The 20,852-nt window shown below is 44.9% G+C and overlaps 1 protein-coding gene across 1 annotated transcript in view; it reads right to left on the reverse strand.

Moving 5' to 3' along the window:
* Nucleotides 1-18,549, reverse strand: part of lhx6a (LIM homeobox 6a) — a 64,647-nt gene extending 46,098 nt beyond the window's left edge. The window contains exons 1-5 of the mRNA XM_059943774.1: nucleotides 18,429-18,549; nucleotides 17,715-17,963; nucleotides 16,548-16,619; nucleotides 15,089-15,271; nucleotides 12,562-12,683 (exon numbers count right to left, since the gene is read on the reverse strand). Coding sequence (XP_059799757.1) covers nucleotides 12,562-12,683; nucleotides 15,089-15,271; nucleotides 16,548-16,619; nucleotides 17,715-17,792 — 455 coding nt within the window. The 5' untranslated portion in view covers nucleotides 17,793-17,963; nucleotides 18,429-18,549. The remainder of the gene's footprint in view (nucleotides 1-12,561; nucleotides 12,684-15,088; nucleotides 15,272-16,547; nucleotides 16,620-17,714; nucleotides 17,964-18,428) is intronic.
* Between the last annotated feature and the right edge of the window lie 2,303 nt (nucleotides 18,550-20,852).

The raw sequence follows: 20,852 nt of genomic DNA on the forward strand, positions 1-20,852 counted from the left end.
AATAAGGTGTTATATAAAAATAAAGTTTGAAGTGCAGATATGGAATTAAAATGTGTATAAATCCCAGCTTGTATTTACAGCGTAAACAGTGTTATAAACAATGGTTTGAAGTGTTTACAGTGATGGGAATAAATAGATAGAGGGCATGGGTGGGATCTAACTGGAATGGTTGATCAGATTAACTGCCTGGGGGAACAAATGTGAAGTTTTTTGTTTTAATTGGAAGTTTTGAAGATAGAACAAAAACTGTCTTCAAAAGCTTTTTTTTTGTTCTGTCCAAGTAACCGAACAACGTCAGCTTGGAATCCACTCTGGTAGATCTTCCCCTCACTGACTCCATCACCTCCCCGTCCTTGCCAAAGTGCTGAAGGACATGTTTGAGGGTGCCCATCCCTGGCTGAGGTATGTCCGGCAAATGGTGATTTCAGAACAGTTAGTGTACTTTATCCTGTGTGCTCTCCTGACATAGCCGGGACCCCCAACAAAATTCCTCCCCATCCTTTAAATAAAATACAGTGGGTAACCTCACTCAACTAACTCACCCCTTTACTGATCTGTTCCCATAAAGGACTCTTCTATTCATGTCCTTCATACTTATTGCTTACTTATGTATTATTATTTCTTTTTTTCTTTCTTTTTGTATTTGCACAGTTTGCTGTCTTTAGCACACTGGTTGTCCATCTTGGTATGTGTGGTCTTTCATTGATTCCATTGTGTTTTTGTACTTACTATGAATGTCCACAAAGAAACAAACCTCAGGGCTGTATATCGTGACATATACTGTATGTACACATACGCTTTATTCTCATTCCCTCAATCAGGAATTAAACACAACATACAGAGACTGACAATAGGCCACAGCCATGGAGCCAGGTCAACACCGAGGCAAGTGCTGATGGCTACATTTGGGCTATTCTGAGTTAGACCATGAGACATTGGAGCAGAATTAGACCATTTGGCCCATCAAGTCTGTTCCACCATTCTATCGTGGCTGATTTTTTATCCCTCTCAACCCCATTCTCCTGTCTTCTTCATGTAACCTTTGACACTCTGATCCATCAAGAACCTGTCAACCTCTGCTTTAAATACACCCAGTGACTTGGCCTGCACAGCCATCCCTGACAATGATACACCACCCTCTGGCTAAAGAAACTCCTCCTCATCTCTGTTCTAAAGAGATGTCCTTGTATTCTGAGGCTGTGCCGTCTGGTCCCAGGCTCCCTCATGAAAGGAAACATCCTCTCCACATCCACTCTGTTGAGGCCTTTGTGCCCTCGTGTCTTTTGGGTGGGGCACCATTCACACAGTGCCCCTAAACCTGAACACCGCAACATGTATGAATATCACATTGTCTACACCCCACGTATTGATCCAATTTGTGGCCCTTTTTGCAAAGGCACATTAATCATACCTTAACTTTGGTTCATTAGTAACATCCGGAGGGGTAACAGGGCTGCCAGGTAACACTTTATCACCCACAGATGTCTTTTTTCCATACACAAGTCACGCTAAATAACATACTAGCCAGGTATGACAATGCATTTTCCACAGGTCATCGTCACCACAGGTCTGTGATAGCCGTGTGGAACGTGCTGCCAGAGGTGGTGTAGAGACAGATACATCAGGAAATATAAGAAACTCTGAGATAGGCATATTGATATGTCCTCTTTGATGTCGCCCCATTTTCCTGCAATAACGCCCCTCATATTAGCCATTCCTGCCCTGGGAAAATGTCTCTGGTCGTCCTCCTGATCTGTGCCTCTTACCAACTTATACGCCTTATCAAGGCACCTCTCTTCCAATAATGTCCAATCAAGGAGATTGTTTCTTTTCTTAATGCAATTAACTAAGATTCCTTTTTCCCTACCTTAAGCCAGGGCTTTTCATCTTGCCATATCGTGGGGGTCACCCCTATCAGCTGAGTTTCCGGTCAGCCACTGTTGACCTGCCTGTCGAAAACCATCCCAGCCTCTAAACAGGAGCGATTGGGTTTCCTCGATAACGGGAACCCAGGCATGAGGAAGAGTCTCATCACAAGGACAGTGAGCTGTTTGCCTGTGCTGTGCATTTTGAATTATATTTATTACCGTATTTGCGGTAATATTTTTACTTTATGTGCTGTGCGTGATATACGTTGTGTGGGAGTACCGTGGCCCAGAGGAACATTGTTTCTTTTGGTTTTATACATTTACAATAAACTTGAACTTGAACTTGAGGTACAGCCCAGAATTTGACCCTTTCGTCCCAAAGTCCGTACCACACAATTACACCCTGCGTGACCAATTAACTGACTAACCTGTACATCTTTGGAAAGTGGGAGGAAACCAGAGCACTTGGAGTAAATCTATGTGGTGATGGGGAGAACAGACAAACTCCTTACAGACAGTGGCAGGATTTGAACCTGCGTCGCAGGCATTACACTAACACCTACATGCCTGGGATGTACCAAGATGCTCTGGAGGGTCTTGGATGGTACAAAGAGTGGTACTGGAGATTTGACAGAAATTTTGAATCTCTTCCATCCACAGATGAAGAGCCAGATATCTCTTAGATTTCCATATCAATCTCTCCTGGACTTTCATTCCAATTTCAAACCCTCCCATCTGCAGATGAAGAGCCAGATGTCTCCTGGACTTCCAAGCCAATATCTCCTGGATCTTCATCCAATTTGCAACCACTCCCCCATCCATAGGTGAAGAGCCGGATTTTTTTCTGGAATTCCATAACACAGGAAAAGCAGGAATAAATCAGGCAATTACAGGCTAGTGTGTCTAACAAGGGTGCATGGAAATTATTGGTTAAAAAAAAGTGTGCAGGGAAAGGCTGGGAGAGGTGTAGATTGATCAGGGATCAAAGAGTGAAGAGAAACTTTACAAGATGTTACAGAGCATGAGGACCCGAGTTACAGGAGAATGGGATTGAGAGGATTAATAATCAGCCATGATGGAATGGTGGAGCACACTCGATGGGCCAAATGGCCTGATTCTACTTGTGTGTCTTGTGATTTCATGATAGGGAAAGGTTGACTAGGTTAGGTCATTGTTCCCTGGAGCTCAGGACAACGAGGAGAGGTATACAAACTGATGAAAGGTATAGATAGGGTAAAGGCAAACGGGCTTTTCCCACTCAGGTTGGGTGAAACTAGAACTAAAAGTCGAGGATTAGCGGTGAAATGTTCAAGGGGTACATGAGGGGAAACTTCTTCACTCTGGATGGTGAGAGTGTGGAACGACCTGCCAGCGCATGTGGTGGACGTGCGTTGGATTTCAACATTTAAGAGAAGTTTGGAGGGGTGGGGCATGTGGGCTTTGGTTTGGGTGCGGGTCGATGGGACTAGGCAGAATACTAGTTCAGCACGGACTGCGTGGGCCGAAGGGCCTGTTTCTATACTGTAGTGCTTTATGACAGTATGATTCTGGGACTTGGGTGAAGTTTGGAGAGGCAACGGGAGAAGGCCGAGTTTAAAGCCAGGATTGGAGCAGCACCCTGACCAAATGGTTTATAATTGCATGGAACCCGGTTCAGTGGGAGCATCCGTGTCGTGCACGGGGCCTGGCGAGCCGCAGGCGCCGTCGGAAGTGCGCCGACCCTCCTTCCCCGCAGCATTTTCCCGCTAATTCCTCCACTCCGCTATTAGTTCCGATAGTTTGGGGGATGTTCGAGTTGGGGAAGGGACGTTTACAGTTTTAACTACCGAGCGGGATATGTGTTGAAGCCCGCAGGTGGGGTGGCACCGTAACGGTCTGGGTACCTGAAGTCGGCACGGTGAGGGCTGCAAACTAAGCCAGTTCCATCATGAACACCAACCTCCCACACGAGGACATCTTTAAAAGGCGATGCCTCAAAAAAGACAGCAGCCATCATTAAGGACCCCATCACCCTCTTTACGTTACTACCATCAGGGAGGAGCGACAGGGGCGAAAGGCCACAAGTTTTTAGGGACAGCTTCTTCCCCTCTGCCATTAGATTTCTGAATGATCCACGAACCATTGAACACTGCCTCACTAAGTACTGGAAATGCTGGAAATCCAGAGTAACGCACGCAAAATGCTGGAGGAGGGAAACGCCGACCCGTTATTCCCACTTGAGATCAATGAAGGATTTGTTATTGTTGTTGTTCCTCTCCACAAATGCTGTTTGACCTGCTGAGTTCCGCCAGCATTTTGTCCCTGTTGTACGACCTCAGAACGTAGAACAGTACAGCACAGGAACAGGCCCTTCGGCCCGCAATATTGTGCCGAGCCGTTTAAGTTAGTAATCAAATAGCTGACAAAACTAATCCCGTTTGTCTACACAATGTCCCTATCATTCCATTTCCTCACATCCACCTGCCTGTCGAAGCAGCTCGTAGAAGTGCCTGATGTATCAGCCTCTGCCCCCGCCCCGGGAGGCGCGTTCCGGTAACCCCTCGCATCTCGTTTGAATTTACCTCCTCTCACCTGAAATCTACCCCCTGGTATTAGACATTCCGACTCTGGGGAAGAGATGCTGTCTGTCTGCCCCCCCCCCCCAGCCTCCCCGCTCCAGAGGAAACAAAGTTCTTGTCCAGCCTCTCACGTACCCTCTAGTCCATTTCGATCCCTTTTAAACTATTTATTTTTATGTCTTTCTTGTGGTAACGCTTATGAATTGCAAAGCACCGCTGTCGCAAGACAACGAATTTCACGACATGTGACGTGGAGACCGCCGTAAGTGAGAGGAACAGGTGCAGGGACCCAGCACCCCAGCCCGGCGCCTTTGATTCAGGAGTGTTTAATGTCATTTCCAGTGCACCGAGTGTAAAGGAGAACGAAATAATGGTTACTCCGGATCCGACGCAGCACAAGTAAAAACTCAATTAGATAAAGAACACAAAAATAAAAGCACTATAAATATAAATATATAGAGAGCTTAGATACATAGCTTGATCGTATGTCCATACAGTGCCGCTAGGTACAGGAGTGTCTGTACATAAGGTGTTTCTAACAGGAAATGATAAAGTCGTTACTCTAGAGTCCTAGTGAAGGGTCTCAGTCCGATTTATCCCCTCCATAGATGCTGCCTGACCTGCTGAGTTCCTCTGGCATTTTGTGTATTGCTTTGGATTTGCAGCATCGGCAGATTTTCTCATCTTAATGATAAAGTAGTGGTGGTTGGGGGTGTGGAGGGGAGGGTTAGTGGGTGGAGGTGTTGATCAGTCTTACTGCTCGGGAAAATTAACTGTTTTTGGGTTTCTGGTCCTGCTGGGAGTGGGTCAGACTGTCCATGAGCAGGGTGGGTGGGATCCTTCATGATGTTATGAGTGGGGCGTATATTCGTGTTCAATCTCAATCTTAGGTCTGTGATTTTTTTTAATTAAAGTGGGCTTGACTGATACTTTACAGCCCCGCGGTAATGAGGAAAGATCAAATTTTAACAAAGTAAACAATCCGCTGGAGGTACTCAGCGGGTCGAGCAGCATTTGTGAAGGGAAAGGTGTGATGGACGCTTCGGGCCGAGACCCTGGTCGGGCGCCTCTCCCTTGATGTTGGACTGTCGAGGACAAAGCAGAGGCAGGGAACTCCACTGCGGACACTGCCCGCCCAGCAGGCCGCCTTTCCCAAAACGTTCCTTCTGCAAAGCGTTATAGAGCTATTAAACAAAAACTTCACACCATCTTAAAAATCTCTTCCTCCAGGCTGTTAATCTGATCAACCATTCTCATTGGCTCCCCAGCCCCTCTACCTATTGCTTCAGTCACTGCACCGCACTGTAAACACTTTAAACCATTTTTATAATGCTGTTTATATTGTAAATACATGCCGGTATTATACGTTTATGCACATTTTACTCCATATCCGTATTTCAATCTCTAAGTTAATTTTAGATATTTCTTTTTTATTCTTATAGTAATTATTCTTATAATCGTTGAAAGATGTTCTTTTTGATGTCTGCCGTGCTCTGACCACGTAACATTCCCAATACATTTAAACGTATACGGCGAATAAAGTTAATCCTTGATTTTTAAACAGTTCCCGAGTGGCCTCTGGACCTCACAATCCACCTCAGAATGATCTTCTTCATTGCACTGCACTCTCTGCATTCTGTTGTTGTTCTACCTCAGTGCTCTGTGTGAACGGTATGCAAGACGAATTTTTCTCTGTGTCTCGGTACATGTGACAATAATAGACCGATATCCAATTCCTCTGTTCTGCGGTGACGATGACAACCCTGCTCAAAGTTAGTTAGGGTGCAGGTTGATGCCGGAAAGGAGACACGTGTCGTTCAGGTAACAATGCCCGGGATCGCGCCTGATTAGGATAATAAGGGAGGGGTCCACGGACTCCTTTTTCAACATTGGCTCATGGCATTTTAAAAAAAAGGCAGGGAACTCTTGGGAGCAGAATGAGACCTTTCAGCCCATCGAGTCTGCTCCGTCAAGGCTGGTTTATTCGAGAGGCTAATTGTGGGTCTCCTTCCCGGGGAGGGAGAGGGACGGGCGGGGACAGCGAAAGCGGATGGCCGGGGCAGCTGGTAATACACACACAAAACGCTGAATCGTTTGTGTCTATGATTGCTCTCCCGGTTAGTACTTCAATTGACATCGCACTGAGCTTCCGCAGACCCGGCGGTGCAGGGCCGGCGGCAGAAGTATTCCTTCAAATAGACAACGTGGCGGCTTGTTAGTACCCGGCTCAGGGAGGCTGCCCCTCCTGTGTTACAGTTATTGGCCCCTTTCTTTGATAATTACTGAAACTATAAGTAAGATATATAGTTCCTTTCACCGGCGTTGAGGGACCACAGTGCTCTTACCGCCCACGAAGTATTCCCTGAAATATAGACGTTCTCGTCATTTGAACTGTAAACAGCCGAAGTGCTTCCTTAATATAGATGCTCGTAATCGTTCCCATTGTTTCACGTTGCAAGTGTAACTATTTCATCGCGTCTACTTTCATCCCGAGCGGCTATATTTTAATGCCGGGGTGTGGAATATACAGGTCTGTTAGGAAGGGAGGGATCTGCCCTCTCGCCGAGTGAAACGGCGGCGACCTACTTTGTAACTTCAACGCACCTCGCCCTCTCCCCCGTATTTTATACCTTAAACTTCAAAGTGAATTTATTATCAAAGTACATATATGTCACCATATGCTACCCTGAGATTCATCTCCTTCCGGGCATTCACAATACACAGAAAGAAAACACGGTATGAAAACCCGCACGCGACAGAGCCGGAGAAATAACCAAAACGCCAAAGACAACGATCTGTGTCTACACCTTTCCCAACTGCCCCGGCCGCCCTTTAAACACGGGCCTGTCTTCACTGGGAGCTCTCTGCGCGGCGGGGAATTAAGCCCTGTAAGTGAAGCGTTTGGACACGGGGGACAAGTGGATCTATCCCTGAACAGTCTGTGGGGAGATGGACAGTCAAGGTTGCGGATCGAAACCCTTAGGTGAAGCGTTCACCGTTCATTTCCTTCCACAGATGCTGCCTGACCAGCTGAGGTCCTCCATCGTTTTGTGTGTAGTTCCAGATTCCAGCACACGCAGTCTCTATATTCCTTGAGTAATTCTTCAACCAGAGGGTGAAGTCATTGCTGCATGCGGCTGTGGAGGCCAAGTCATTGGGCACATTTAAAGCAGAAGTTGATGGGTTCTTGATTATTCAGGACGTCAAATGGCACAGGGGAAGCGCAGGAGAATGAGTAATAAGAGTAATAAAGTCAAGCAGAGTAATAAATTAGCCACGATAGAATGGCGAGGCAGAGTCGATGGGCCAAAAGGCCCAATTCTAATCCTTTCATGGTCTAATAATTCATCGGGCCAGTAGCAGGGCGGGACTTCCAATCCCGCCACGTTCTCGAACGAATTCAATTCAGTTAATCAAATAAATCTGGAATTTAAGTGGTGAATGAATTGTCTTTACAGTCCCTCTGGTTCGGGAACACCCTTTCCCTGGACCGACCAAGATGTGACCCAGGCCCGCCAAACTGCCCTCTGTTACAGGGTAGTAGGAGGCCTGCAATGCCTAACCCATTACTTAATCGAAAACAAAACCAGAATATAATGTGTTCGCTTTTACTAAATCGCCCGAACCCCTTTTACAAATCGCTGGAACCCCCAGAATGGGCGCCACTGTAGTGTAACGGTTAGCGCGACGCCACTACAGCTCGGAGCACTCCGGAGTTCCGGGGTGCCGTCGGTAAGGAGTAGGTCCGTTCTCCCGTGGACCGCGTGGGTTTCCTCCTGGTGAAGACGTAGAGGTTGGTAGGTTAGTTGGACATTGTAAATGTCCTGTAATTAGGCTAGTGTTAAATAGGTAGGTTGCAGGCGGCGCGGCTCGCTGGGTCGGGAAAGGGCCTTTCCCACCTTTACCTCTAATAAAATAAATAAATCTTAAAATCTCCCGCATCACCTCGGGCATGTCCTGGGTGATAAGGACCCCCATCAGCCAGGGCATGTCCTTTTCTCTTTACTACTATTAAGGAGGAGATACAGGAGCCTGAAGACATGCTCAACGATTCAGGAACAGCTTCTTCCCCTCCACCGTCAGATTTCTGAATAGACAATGAGCCCATGAACACTACCTCAGCATTTTTCCTCTTCTTGTTTGCTCTCTTTTTGCGCACTCGTTTAATTGTTTAAATATGCAGTATTAGAGGCCGCCTCTATAAAATGAATAAACAGTCGATGTTTCGAGCCGCGCTCTTCATCAACGCTGATATATTTCTCATTGTAATTTATAGTTTTTATTATGAATTACAATATACTAAACAACAAATTTCATGACAAGTGACAGTGCTATTAAACCTAATTCTGATTCTGAGTGGTTCCTGACTCCCAATAGTCCGTGTAACATCAATACACAGTTCAAATGAACGCTGTTACACAAGGACAATATTCGTATTTCTCCACGACAGAGTTGACTCAGACACCGCTGCCTACGCGCCCAGATGTTAAATGTGCCGCATAATTAGCGGCTCTCCCGGTAATTTATTACACTGACTTCAATTATTCCCAGGTTTAAAGTTTCCTGAAAACGCGGCCTGGATGGTCAAAATGTCAAATGTCAGCACCTCCTAGGGTGGCAATAATTTCTTAAAATCACCTCGTCCCGCCGTTCCTTCCCTACATCCCCTCGCTGGATAAATCACCTCGTCCCGCCGTTGCTTCCTCATTATTCCTTCACCGGATAAACCAAGTCCTCCCCCAATTCCTTCCCCCAAACCCCACGCCGGATAAATTGTAAAGAAAACATATTCAGTGCAAGATTGGTTGCGAATTTGCCGACTTTAAAACGTGGTGGATTCCGGTTAATTGGGCCAGCTGTAAATCGGGGCAGCCGTTTATTTGGGACAACTCTTAAAGAGCAAAAACTAATTCCGATGGGTCCCAATTTAACCGGAATCCACCGTAAACAGTATTTACAGTCTGTTGATGTGCAGGGCCTACCTCAACTAATCTACCTCAATAATGTTAACGGGACCACATTCTCTTGTTCTTGCCCCAGTTGTGTCTGATTGCCTAAAAAAGTCTGCGTTTGGATTATCTTTTCATGAAGTTGTTTAAATAAAAATTGCTTAATTCGAACGCAGTTCGTTAAAGGAAGGATAAATATACAACAGCCTTTCAGATTTACCGAAGTCCTTTATCGGCTCAAAAATAAATCCTGCGCGGTGGGTCGCACTCGTATGTGTGTGAATTTATGCAGGTCAGTTTAACAAATTAAATAAAATGATCTCAGTTGTAAGGCAGGCACAGGAAGTAGAAAAGTGACATCGATTAGTTAACTATTTTACTTCACGCCGTTTGAACCCTGATGGGTATGACAGTCCAACTCTGTTTGATATTTGAAGGGAAATTAACCTAACAGGCTGTCACAACACGTGTCATGCGCCGTGATATATTTGTAAAACATGTTTGCTCAAATCTAAAAATATTGTTCATTTGACAGAACACGAAGTCAGAATGGAAAAAAAGCTGCGAGTTTTTTTTTAATAGCTGAACATTAAATAGGGAGTTGCTGAGGGGATTGGTCCGGCTAATACATTAATGGTGAGAAACGTCTGCTTTGTTTGAGTGTACAGCAGGTAACGGCCTGTCTCGGAGAGCCGATATGATGGGGCGTGTATCCATTAACAACTGGTTGCATCACTGTCTGCTACGGAGGGGCCACTGCACAGGATCAGGAAAAGCTGCAGAAAGTTGTAAACTCAGCCAGCCCCATCGTGGGCATCAGCCTCCCCAGCACCGAGGGCACCCTCGACAGGCGGTGCCTCTAAACGGTGAGGTCCATTATTAAGGACCTCATCATAAAGGAGGTGCCCTCTTCTCATTGCTACCATCGAGGAGGACGTACAGAAGCCTGAAAACACACATTGTTTCAGAAACAACTTCTTGTCCTCTACCATCAGATTCCTGAATGGACACTGAACCCATGACCTCACTATTTTTTTCTCTTTTTGGCTCTCTTTTTATACCACTTATTTAATTTATTATATATATACCTGTTATTGTAATTTATAGTTTTATTATTACGTATTGCAATGTATTGCTGTCACAAACCACAAATTTTACGACATAAGCCGGTAATATTTAGCCTGATCCAGATTCTAAATATCCAGACCCAAACAATCCTACGGGTTTTTACCAGACAATTCCTGGTTTCCTAATAACACGTTTGAAGTGACACATTTTAAAAATAGTTCCCACAAGCTCAGCATCAGTTCAACATAAAACTTGCCGCCATTTCTCGAATGTGCGCGTTAACTCGCCTCAAAGCGAAATCGCCCCCATTCACCTCTGAAAGTGACATTAACAGTGATGTCCAACTTAATGGTGATCTGCTACATAATACCAAGCACCTACCACCTTCAAACTAACATTAACACGTATTGAAGGCTATTTAATGTCATTTCCAGGACACAAGCGTAAAGGAGAATTTATTGTTACTCAGATACGATGCAACACGAAACAAAATGAGACAATAAGGAAAAGAACACAATAATAAAAACACAATAAATATAAATACACATGAGAGCTTACATACAGAGATTGATTGTTTGTCCATAAAGTGACGCTAGGCTGTACATAAAGTGACTGACGGGAAATAATAAAGTGGTGGGATGTGTTAGTGGGTGGAGGTGCTGATCAGCTTTACTGCTTGGGGGAAATAACAGTTTTTGAGTCTGGTGGTCCTGGCGTGGATGCTACGTAGCCTCCTCCTTGACGGGAGTGGGACAAACAGTCTATTAGCAGGGTGGGTGGGATCCTTCATGAAGTGAATAGCTCTTTCCCGGTATCTTTATGTATATAACCCACTTCTGTGCCCACTAAATGTTATAGGAATCCTGCGGAAATTTTACAATCGCAATTCGTTTATTCAAGTCTTTACACAGGGTTAGCTGTTTCACCATTCAACTTCAGTGGCTTCATTAGGCGAGAGACCAAGTTAAGAATTCGGGACACAACGGGCCCCGGCCCGATTTACACCGACTCCATTCTACAGCTGGAACATTAAATTTGGTTGCAGTGAGCGGGCAGGGTTACAACCCCGCGTTGCGAACATATAGCCAATGTAAGATGTTTCACACCAAAAGAGCCGCTCATTACGCTCCGTACTATCCACATTCTCGGGGGTCCGGTTATTCTCCTAGAATTATTATCACGCAGATGGGTGAAAGATAATGGGACGAGAGATATATAAGCGGGTGACGGAAACTGAAATGGGAAGAGTATGGACAGTTGAGTCCACACTGTGGAGGTTACGCCAGCTGCGGACGGGACTCGGGGAGAGTTTGTGATTTGGTAAACAGATCGGTAAAACTTTCCTTCAACTTTCAAAGCGCCTGCAGGGCTCAATGAGGAGTGCGGTTGGAGGCCGGGAGATAGGAGATAATTGGTTCTGGTGACAGTAGAGTCTTTTCAAACTCTCACTCACACACACACACACACACACACACACACACACACACACACACACACACACACACACACACACACACACACACACACACACACACACACACACATCTCGTAAAGAGACCAAGTTCCCCGCTAAACTCCAGCTCACCCAATATCGGCCCTACCCACTGAGAGACTCAACACATCTTTCACCTTGAAATGCTGTTTCTTTTGCATGATTAATCAACTAAAGAAATGTCCTCGTCCTCTAGTGTGATATTTTAATATTGTATTTTTGTCGTTATTGTTAAATTTATTTTGCCTCGTTAGTTATGTTTTATGATATCAGTTTCGCTACATTAACATAACTAGTTGATGTAACTTATACTAGATAATATTAATACTTATGCTTCATCCTTTGAGAATCCCTCGCCAAGTTTTATATTGGAGTACTATAAAGTGAACTCTATATATGTAAAGCTCTGCATTTCTTTTTCGCTATATATATATAATATAAATACAGTATTAAGTATAGATAGATAGATAAATACATATATAGAGAGAGGCAGATATAGATCGATGGATAGAAAAAATTGATAGACAAGTAGATATTATACATTTAAATTAATGCATTTTTAACAAATCTCTTTACCAAATGGGATCATAAACGATGCACATTTGCAGTAAGTTGTAAATGCTTACCTGAAATAATCCACTTTGCAAAAGATTTCTTTGTTTTTAATGTAACAGCTGGCGTGCCTGCGCAGGGAAGTCCTGCAGACGGAACAAGCGAGGCAGCGAACATGCCATATCAAATTATTCACCTGCAAATTAAATGCGGGACATCCATCAACTGTCACTGATCACATCACGCAGTCACCTCGGCTAAACACATCCAACATCAGACAGCCACCTCGGCTGAACACATCCTCAAACTCGGAACTGAACCCAACAGTTCGGCTCATTCATGAGGAACTATACAATTTATTCAATGTTATCTATGAGATTATTATCTGCGACCCCACCGTGCTATTGTCGGAACGCACAGAGTGTAAAATTCGATTCCTATGGAACTGAGAAGTTGTAGCACTTCCTGCCAATACTTCAGACACATCTTCTATCCTTATTATAAACACATAGGTTGTTATAATTAGGCTTAATTGTGCATTTTTCATTTACAATGTACTTCATATTCGATTAATTTATTACAATTTATTGTAATATATATTTAGAGGTGCTGACATGCTCCCCTTTTGATTTAACAAAATATTATAGTCGGCTTAAGCAAGAAAAGCAAAAATTGAAAGTTTAATTAAAAAGAATAATATTTAAGTTCGTTGTTTAAACCAGTTTATTTTGACGCTGGCATTTGGTTCTACATGCACATTACACCTCGGTTGCCTGATGTCTGACGGTTCTTTCTGAATTACGTTCAAAAACGATCATATTTTTCTTAAATGTATTTTAGCACGGTGATATATGAGTCCTCTCGCGATTTCGTGGAAAGGTAGGCAGACGATGATAAAAGTCGCCCTCACCGCAACTGATTTTTTTTTACACAGGGAATTGATTTTAATTATTGTCGTAACGTCTCCACATATCTCACCCCTCCATTGGGCAGAACTCTGCAGTGGTAACTTAGAAACAACCGCAAGCTGCTGCAGCTGCCAACACAGGATTTGTTTCTTTTTCGTAATTAGGATGAATCTATAAAATATAAACGGATAACGCGAAGGAACCGAGCGCCAGAAATCGGTGCCCTTCCCCACATATATAAGCGGGTGAAATTATGGGTTTACAGCCACTGAACTGACCGGGTGTCCTGTTAACTACCCATTCCTCACGGATGATCAATAGAAAAATATAATCGTTTGATAAAGTAAGAGTTTGCGCTGTTCAGTCAGTATGCCTGTCGGGTGGTTAACGCTTAACCAGGGGTTAGAAAGCAACAGTTTCGAGATCGTTTGTGGAGTGTCGTTCCCTAGTCCTCGGCTAAAGCAGCCTGATTCACTTTCCATAGACCTTTATCTACCCAGCATGCATAACGCCTCTTAAATCAACATCAGGGAGTTTGGGACGTTGCCAACAAGACATTTTTAGGTCCGGCTACGAAGGCACGTCCAATGACAGCTCAAGTCTCGGCCTTTTCGGAAGACATTTTATCTCGGTGTTTGGACCGTTCTTTACCTTATCCATCTGAAAAATTGGGAACGTTATCAATACCCTGGCGTCAACTGAAAACAAAAGCTCACATGCAGGGGTCCAGGGAGTTGAAAATCTACTGGCTGCCGAAATGTTGTTTTAAAAAATTAAGAGTTAACTTTTCGTGTACATATACAGCATTAAATATAAAATGAGGATAGACAGAAACAACAGCGGTTCACCGGGAAGCTGCCTGGATTAGAGGGCATGGACTATAATGAGAGGTTGGACAAACTCGGCAGAGGCTGTGGGGAGATCTGATAGAGGTTTATAAGATTATAAGAGGCATAGATACAGTAGACAGTCTATTTTCCCCCAAGGTTGAAACGTCTAATACCAGAGGGAATGTATTTAAGGTAAGAGGGGTAATTTCAAAGGAGATGTCAGGGACAAGTTTATTTTTACACAGAGAATGCAAGATGTCGGAGTGTACAGCCTGGAGTGCTGAGAAAGGCACGTACATTAGGGACTTTCAGATAGACACATTAATGTGAGGAAGATGGAAGCTTATGGGCATTGCAAACTAGAGGAATTCTGCAGATGCTGTAAATCCAGAGCGACACACACAAAATGCTGGAGGAACTCAGCAGGCCAGGCAGCGTCTATGGATAAAAGTACAGTCGACGAATGCCCTGGTAAGGGTCTCGGCCCGAAACATCGACTGTACTTTTTTCCATAGATGCTGCCTGGCCTGCTGAGTTCCTCCAGCGTTTTGTGTGTGTTGGACATTGTGTAAGCAGAAGAGATTAGTTAGCCATTCGATTACTAGTTTAATTGTTTTAACGCAACGTTGTGGGCCGAAGGACAGGTCCCTCTGCAGTATTGTTCTATGTTTTAAATTTTGATAGAGGAAATGGACATTTCACACTGTCCTTTCCTCCTCGTGCCCATGACCTCCTTCTCCGTTTTAACTGAAGCTTCGGACTCTGTGACTGTTAACCGCTTCGTGCGCGATTGTAACTGCGGCATGTCGAAGCGTTTTGCCAGTCGGTGCAACACCCGCTGACCTCCTCCTCAAAACACTCACCTTCAGCAGATATTTATCTAAGATCTCTAAACCACAGCTGGCGCAGATGTTCTTGTCGGCGGAGATGATGGAATACGACGAGGAAGGCGGGGATGAAATCGACGGGGTAGACGGGGGACTGGGGGAAGATCGAATCTCATCTTTCTCCATGTTCGCTCCCAGCGTGTCGTTATCCGAATGAGACTGGGGGCCAGAGACGTGAACAGTGAATACAACTGTATCGTTCTTAAAAGTATCGTAGAACTTACAAACAACTTTTCCGTGCACAGTTTTAAATTTAGATACTGAATTTCATCCCTACATTCAAACACGATGCTGATGGTCTTTCCCACGTTACAGTCGATGGTATATATTCGAATTGATTGCCAGATTCATAGGATATAAGATATAGGATCGGCTTGTACTAAAATAAAATCATATAATTTTCACCTCGATAGATAGGATCTTCTGGGAAAATACAGTTGTCGTCTTTCAGTTAAAGATGCCTTTATCCAGTACACATTACTCAGATGCACATCGCTCTAAACAAGGGCTGCTTTTGAAAAATATGTCTGAATGTGTCTAAGCCCTAGTATTTGAAAGGCATCTGTCAAAAAGTATTGGTGTTCGATTCTTGATTGTGTTAAACCTCGGAAATCGCTTGAAAATTACTGTTATTGAGTCGAGTGCAGAGGGGGTCGAAGGATTATTAATAAATTGCATCTCTGAGCCTTGGAGACGGTTACCTATTCCCACCTGTTTAGAGCTTGTGTGTACGCCGGTTTCTCGCTCCAGCGACAGGGACGGACTGGAATGCCAGCTACAAGCTGCACGGATGATCTGCCCCGATCGGCGGTCGATTTCAAACTAGATTAGTCGGCCTAGCCACGGCCTCCCACTTTTGACTTGCACTCGGGAATCGAAGGGAAACGCATTCTTTGACACGGCTTGTTGAAAAGGTTCTAAATATTATGTGCTTAGCCAACAAGAAACAAAACACTTCATCTTGTCAGCCGGGCTGATTTATATCTGAAGAACGCAGTTTGATTGGTATCGTTTAAAAATGCAAATATATTAAAACTCTTGTGTTACAGGGAGAAACACCCGGAGCGCTGAAAGCGCTACCGACTTTGTACGAAGTAACGCGCCCTAAAGGATTTTAAATCAAATAGTTTCAATTATAGTACTGCGCCGTTTTGAAGTCAGCCTGTCAAAAATCATTACACAATGGTCAGTTTCAAGAAAAGATTAAGACCGATTTAAAAAAAATATATATATATATAAAAGCTGCACGCAATATACGATACGGTAAAATAAATATTGTTCCCTGTTTGTAACAGCGTTCAAATGTTCTGTAAAACTGGGTGAATATTCGAGTTACACCGGGGAGGTGGGGTGAGGGGGGAATTAAATCTCAGATCCGGAATCAGGTAAGACAAACGCCGGGCGGACGAAGCAAGTTCGGGAAGACTTGACTTACCACGGTGCGGGGGACGCTGCTTTCCACGCAGCGAGACGCGGCTTGTAGATGCTCTCTGTCCTGTGACATTACCTTCGAGAGAGATTGCAAACCAGAAACATGAAATGCACTGCTTACTATCGCCGTTTCATAAAGTTCTTTAAAGGAGGTCTAAACGTTTATATATGCGGCTAAAAGAATAAATAATATTTTTTCTAGTGGGCATTTACATCCAGGCAACAATACTGCATTTAATGAGGCAATTTTAATTTTGATTCGATCCCTTATCCACTTCACCCTGGGCTCTTGAAGTAATCGCTCACTTTCTGATCAATCTTAGCCGGGGAAATAAACCACCGACAATTAGAACCTGGATGAAATCCGGAAGATAAGTATGTCAATTACAGCTGTCAATCAACATGGCATCCGGGCAACGCGGCTTTGGAAATCTGATTTCCTAAATGGTAGTAATTAAAAATCTAATATTTTTTCGAACGAATGACTAGGAGATGAGGCGTGAAGTAGGCATCTTTTGCAAGCTCTTTTTTTTAAATGTTTGATCGAGATTTGCAATTGCAATTATTTCTGGATCTATAGTGCCGTGTTAAATGAACACAGAGCAGCCTTCGATTATTGGTTTCTATTGAGGCTCGGTGGCTGCAAGTCCGCTCTGCCGGCCCTTTTTTGGCGCTCGGCTTTGCATCTTAGCATTGCATCATCATCTCGTTTCCAGAGGTCTTTTAAAACATTACAGGCTGGGCTGAATATATTCCACCCCAAACCGAAATGGTTACGGGCATAATTGCTCTTTAAGCAACTATTTGAAATGTGCCCACACCAAGCACAGCGCCGAGCTCCATTTGCTCCTGGTTCTTATATTCTACCTTCGAACACCAGATTTCAGTGTCCGGCCGATCACTCCCCTTTTACCTTACATCGGGAAATATTTTCTCCCTGCTAATAGTTTGCGTAATTCGTGAGAGAATGGTCTTTTCCAAATGTAAAAAATATCTGCACAAAACAATCTCTACGTTAATTGCAACGAACTTGGTTTCACGGTCGGGTTAAACAGGGCTGTCGACAGAAAGTTTCAGAAAACTCGTTCTTGCGCCGATTACAGAAGGACATTTCTCGACCCCCTCTCCCCACCAGCTCACTTCAGTAAAACAGGAACTTTTTTTTGGTTACCTTTTCGGCCAGGAAACCTTCGGCTAGGACCTTGTTCCCCTCTGGCAGAAGTACCAGGCTCTCGCTTTTCCAGAACATGGGAGCGCCGAGTCTGGGAAGCTGTGGTTCCGCAACGCCGAGGGAAGGTCCGGTGAATCTTCGGCTGCCGCCTAGGCGGTTCAGAAATCCAGTTTGCTGGTTTTGGCAGCCGAGTTCGGTCGGAGTACAGCGAGGAAGGCTGACAGGGGCGAGGGGGTACACTCAGAGGGTCTGGACATCAAACAGAGTTCTACAATCATTTGGCGGATAGAGGGAGAGGGAAAGGGGAAGAAAGAGAGAGAGAGACTCAGAGACAGACAGAGAGGGGGGAAGAGAGAGACAGAAAGAGGGAGAGACGGAGTGGGAGAGACAGAGAGAGAGAGAGAGAGAGAGAGAGTGGGAGAGAGACAGAGAGAGAGAGAGAGAGTGGGAGAGAGACAGAGAGAGAGAGAGGGAGAAAGAGGGGGAGAGAGAGAGAGAGAGAGAGAGAGAGAGAGAGAGAGAGAGAGAGAGAGAGAGAGAGAGAGAGAGAGAGAGAGAGAGAGAGAGAGAGAGAGAGAGAGAGAGAGAGAGAGAGAGAGAGAGAGAGAGAGAGAGAGTCTTACACACACAAACACAAGTCAGGCTGAAGTCTCAGATCCGAAGTCGGCGAACTGTTCGTCGGCTGCGCGCTTCTCCCAGAGACTAAATGCTTACCGGACTTTCGGTTAAAAAAAATCTTCCTTCCAACTCTTCCGCCTGGAGGTAAAGTAGCCGGGAGCGAGGAAGTGGAGGGACTCGCTGTTGTAGGACTGGCCTGTTCTGTCAGATGCTGGGGGCAGTCCGGAGAGAGTAGCTGGTGTAGGACTGGCCTGTTGTGTCAGATGCTGGGGGCAGTCCGTGGCAGGGGTTTAGGGGGGTCTGTTTATTCTAACCGTATAATCGAGAGTGACTGGAGGGGCTGCGGGACAACGTCTCCCTTCTCTCGCTGACTGTATTAGCGGCGAATCTCTCCCTCAGGCCCAAGGCTCAGGCTCGCGAAAGATCACTTCCACAATTTCTTACGGGTGTTTTATGTGGACGCGCAGACCCGCCGCGACGCACTTGAAGTACGGACTTTCGTTGGGGTCGTTTGGTGCGTTTTAAGACTCACCCCGTCAACGAAATCAAGTTAACCATATTTTTCTTTACAAAACTTCAGCCTTTAGAGGCTGGCTGCCGGAAACTCGGCGCAATTTTGGTTATTGCTGAAGCTGTGTCTGTTAACCTGGATGAGAGCCGACTTCGCAAGGCGCCGGTCTCAGACCCGCAGCGGGGCCAGAGCTGGTGGATCTCTCTCTCACTTCCAAAGTTTGGGACGTAACCGGCGCCGGGGTTTTACCCGTCCCGCATGATAGCCAACCTGTTCCTTATCAAAGAGATTTTACACTTGAACGCGAGATTGTGCAGATACTGGAAATCCAAAGCAACGGTGACAAAATGCTGGAGGAACTCAGCGGGTCAGGCAGCATCCTGTCTTGCCAAGTTCCTACCGCCTTTTGAGTGAGATTTTATGATACAGTACTAGTTTCGCTTTTTCTGTTGATTCGTTTTAACGAGGGACTCCATGAATGAAAGGGTTAATTTATGAGGAGCGTTTGATGATTCTGAGCCTGTTCTCACTGGAGTTGAGGGGGATCTCACTGAATAATGAAAGGCCTAGATAGAGTGACTGTGGAAAGGCTGTTTCGTATAGTGGAGGAGTGTAGGACTAGAGGGCACAGCCTCAGGATTGAGGAGCATCAATTTAGAACAGAAATAAGCAGGAATTTCTTTAACCAGAGCGGTGAATCTGTGAAATTAATTGTCACAGACGGATGTTGATGCGAAGTCAAAGGTCTATTTAAAGCAGAGGTTGATAGATCCTTGATTAGTTAGGTTGTCAAAGGTCACAGGGAGAAGGCAAGACAATGGGGCAGAACAGACTCGACGGGCCAAGTGGCCTAATTCTGCTTTGATATCTATAAGTGTGTTTGTGATTTCGATTCATATCAATTAATTGTCGTTATTCCGGGGTGTAATGAAAATTCTCACTGGCGTGAAACTCACCGAGTAAAACGGTACACGCTGTAATAATTAACACGACGATAAATACAGTGACGACGCAACACAACAGAACGATGCCAAGTGTATTAGTGCAGTCTGGGTTCGTGCAGAATGTGACAATAACGGGATAACGAGAGAGGCAGAGAGTCACTCACACACACACACACACTCACACACACACACACACTCACACACACACACACACACACACACACACACACACACACACACACACACACACACACACACACACACACACACACACACACACAATGCTGGAGGAACTCAGCAGGTCAAACAACATATCCGGGAGAGGAATTAAGTCGACGTTTCGCGCCGACACCTTATATCAGAGCTTTTCCACAGATGCTGCCTGACCCGCTGAGCCCTCCGGCACTTTGTGTGTGTTGCTTTGAATTTCCAGTATCGGCAGAATCTCTGGAGTTTAGATAGAGCAAATAGTTCGCGAACTGCTGGGAAGGGGATGTTAAGGAGGTGGTTGGTTATGTGTGTAGTCCGTAGGAGTGGGAGACAACACAGAACAAATATTACAGCACAGTACAGACCCTTGGGCCAAGATGTTATGCTGAACTTTTAACCTATTCTAAGATCAATCTACTTGTTCCCTCCTATATAACCCTTCATTTTTTGATCATCAAAGTTCCTCCAAGAGTGTCTTAAATGCCCCTAATTTATCTGCCTTTACCAGCACACCATATATGTTTCATGCACCTACCTAAGTTCTGTGTAAAAAACTTAGCTCTGATATCCCGCCCTATACTTCCCCCCTTAAAATTATACCGCTCCCTCGTCAAATTAACCGTTTCTGTTCTGATGGAAAGTGTCTTGCTCCCCACTCGATCTCTGCCTCTTATCATCTCGTAAGCCTTTATCAAGTCACCTCTCATCCTCCTTCACTCCAAAGAGAAAAGCCCTAGCTGACTCCACCTTTCCTCATAAAGCACGCTCTCTAACTCAGGCGGCATCCTGGTAAATCTCCTCTGCATCCTCTCTAAAGCTCCCGCATCCTATAATGAAGTGGCCAGAACGGAACAC

Source organism: Hypanus sabinus, chromosome 18 (assembly GCF_030144855.1).
Source record: "Hypanus sabinus isolate sHypSab1 chromosome 18, sHypSab1.hap1, whole genome shotgun sequence".
Classification (NCBI taxonomy): Eukaryota; Metazoa; Chordata; class Chondrichthyes; order Myliobatiformes; family Dasyatidae; genus Hypanus; species Hypanus sabinus.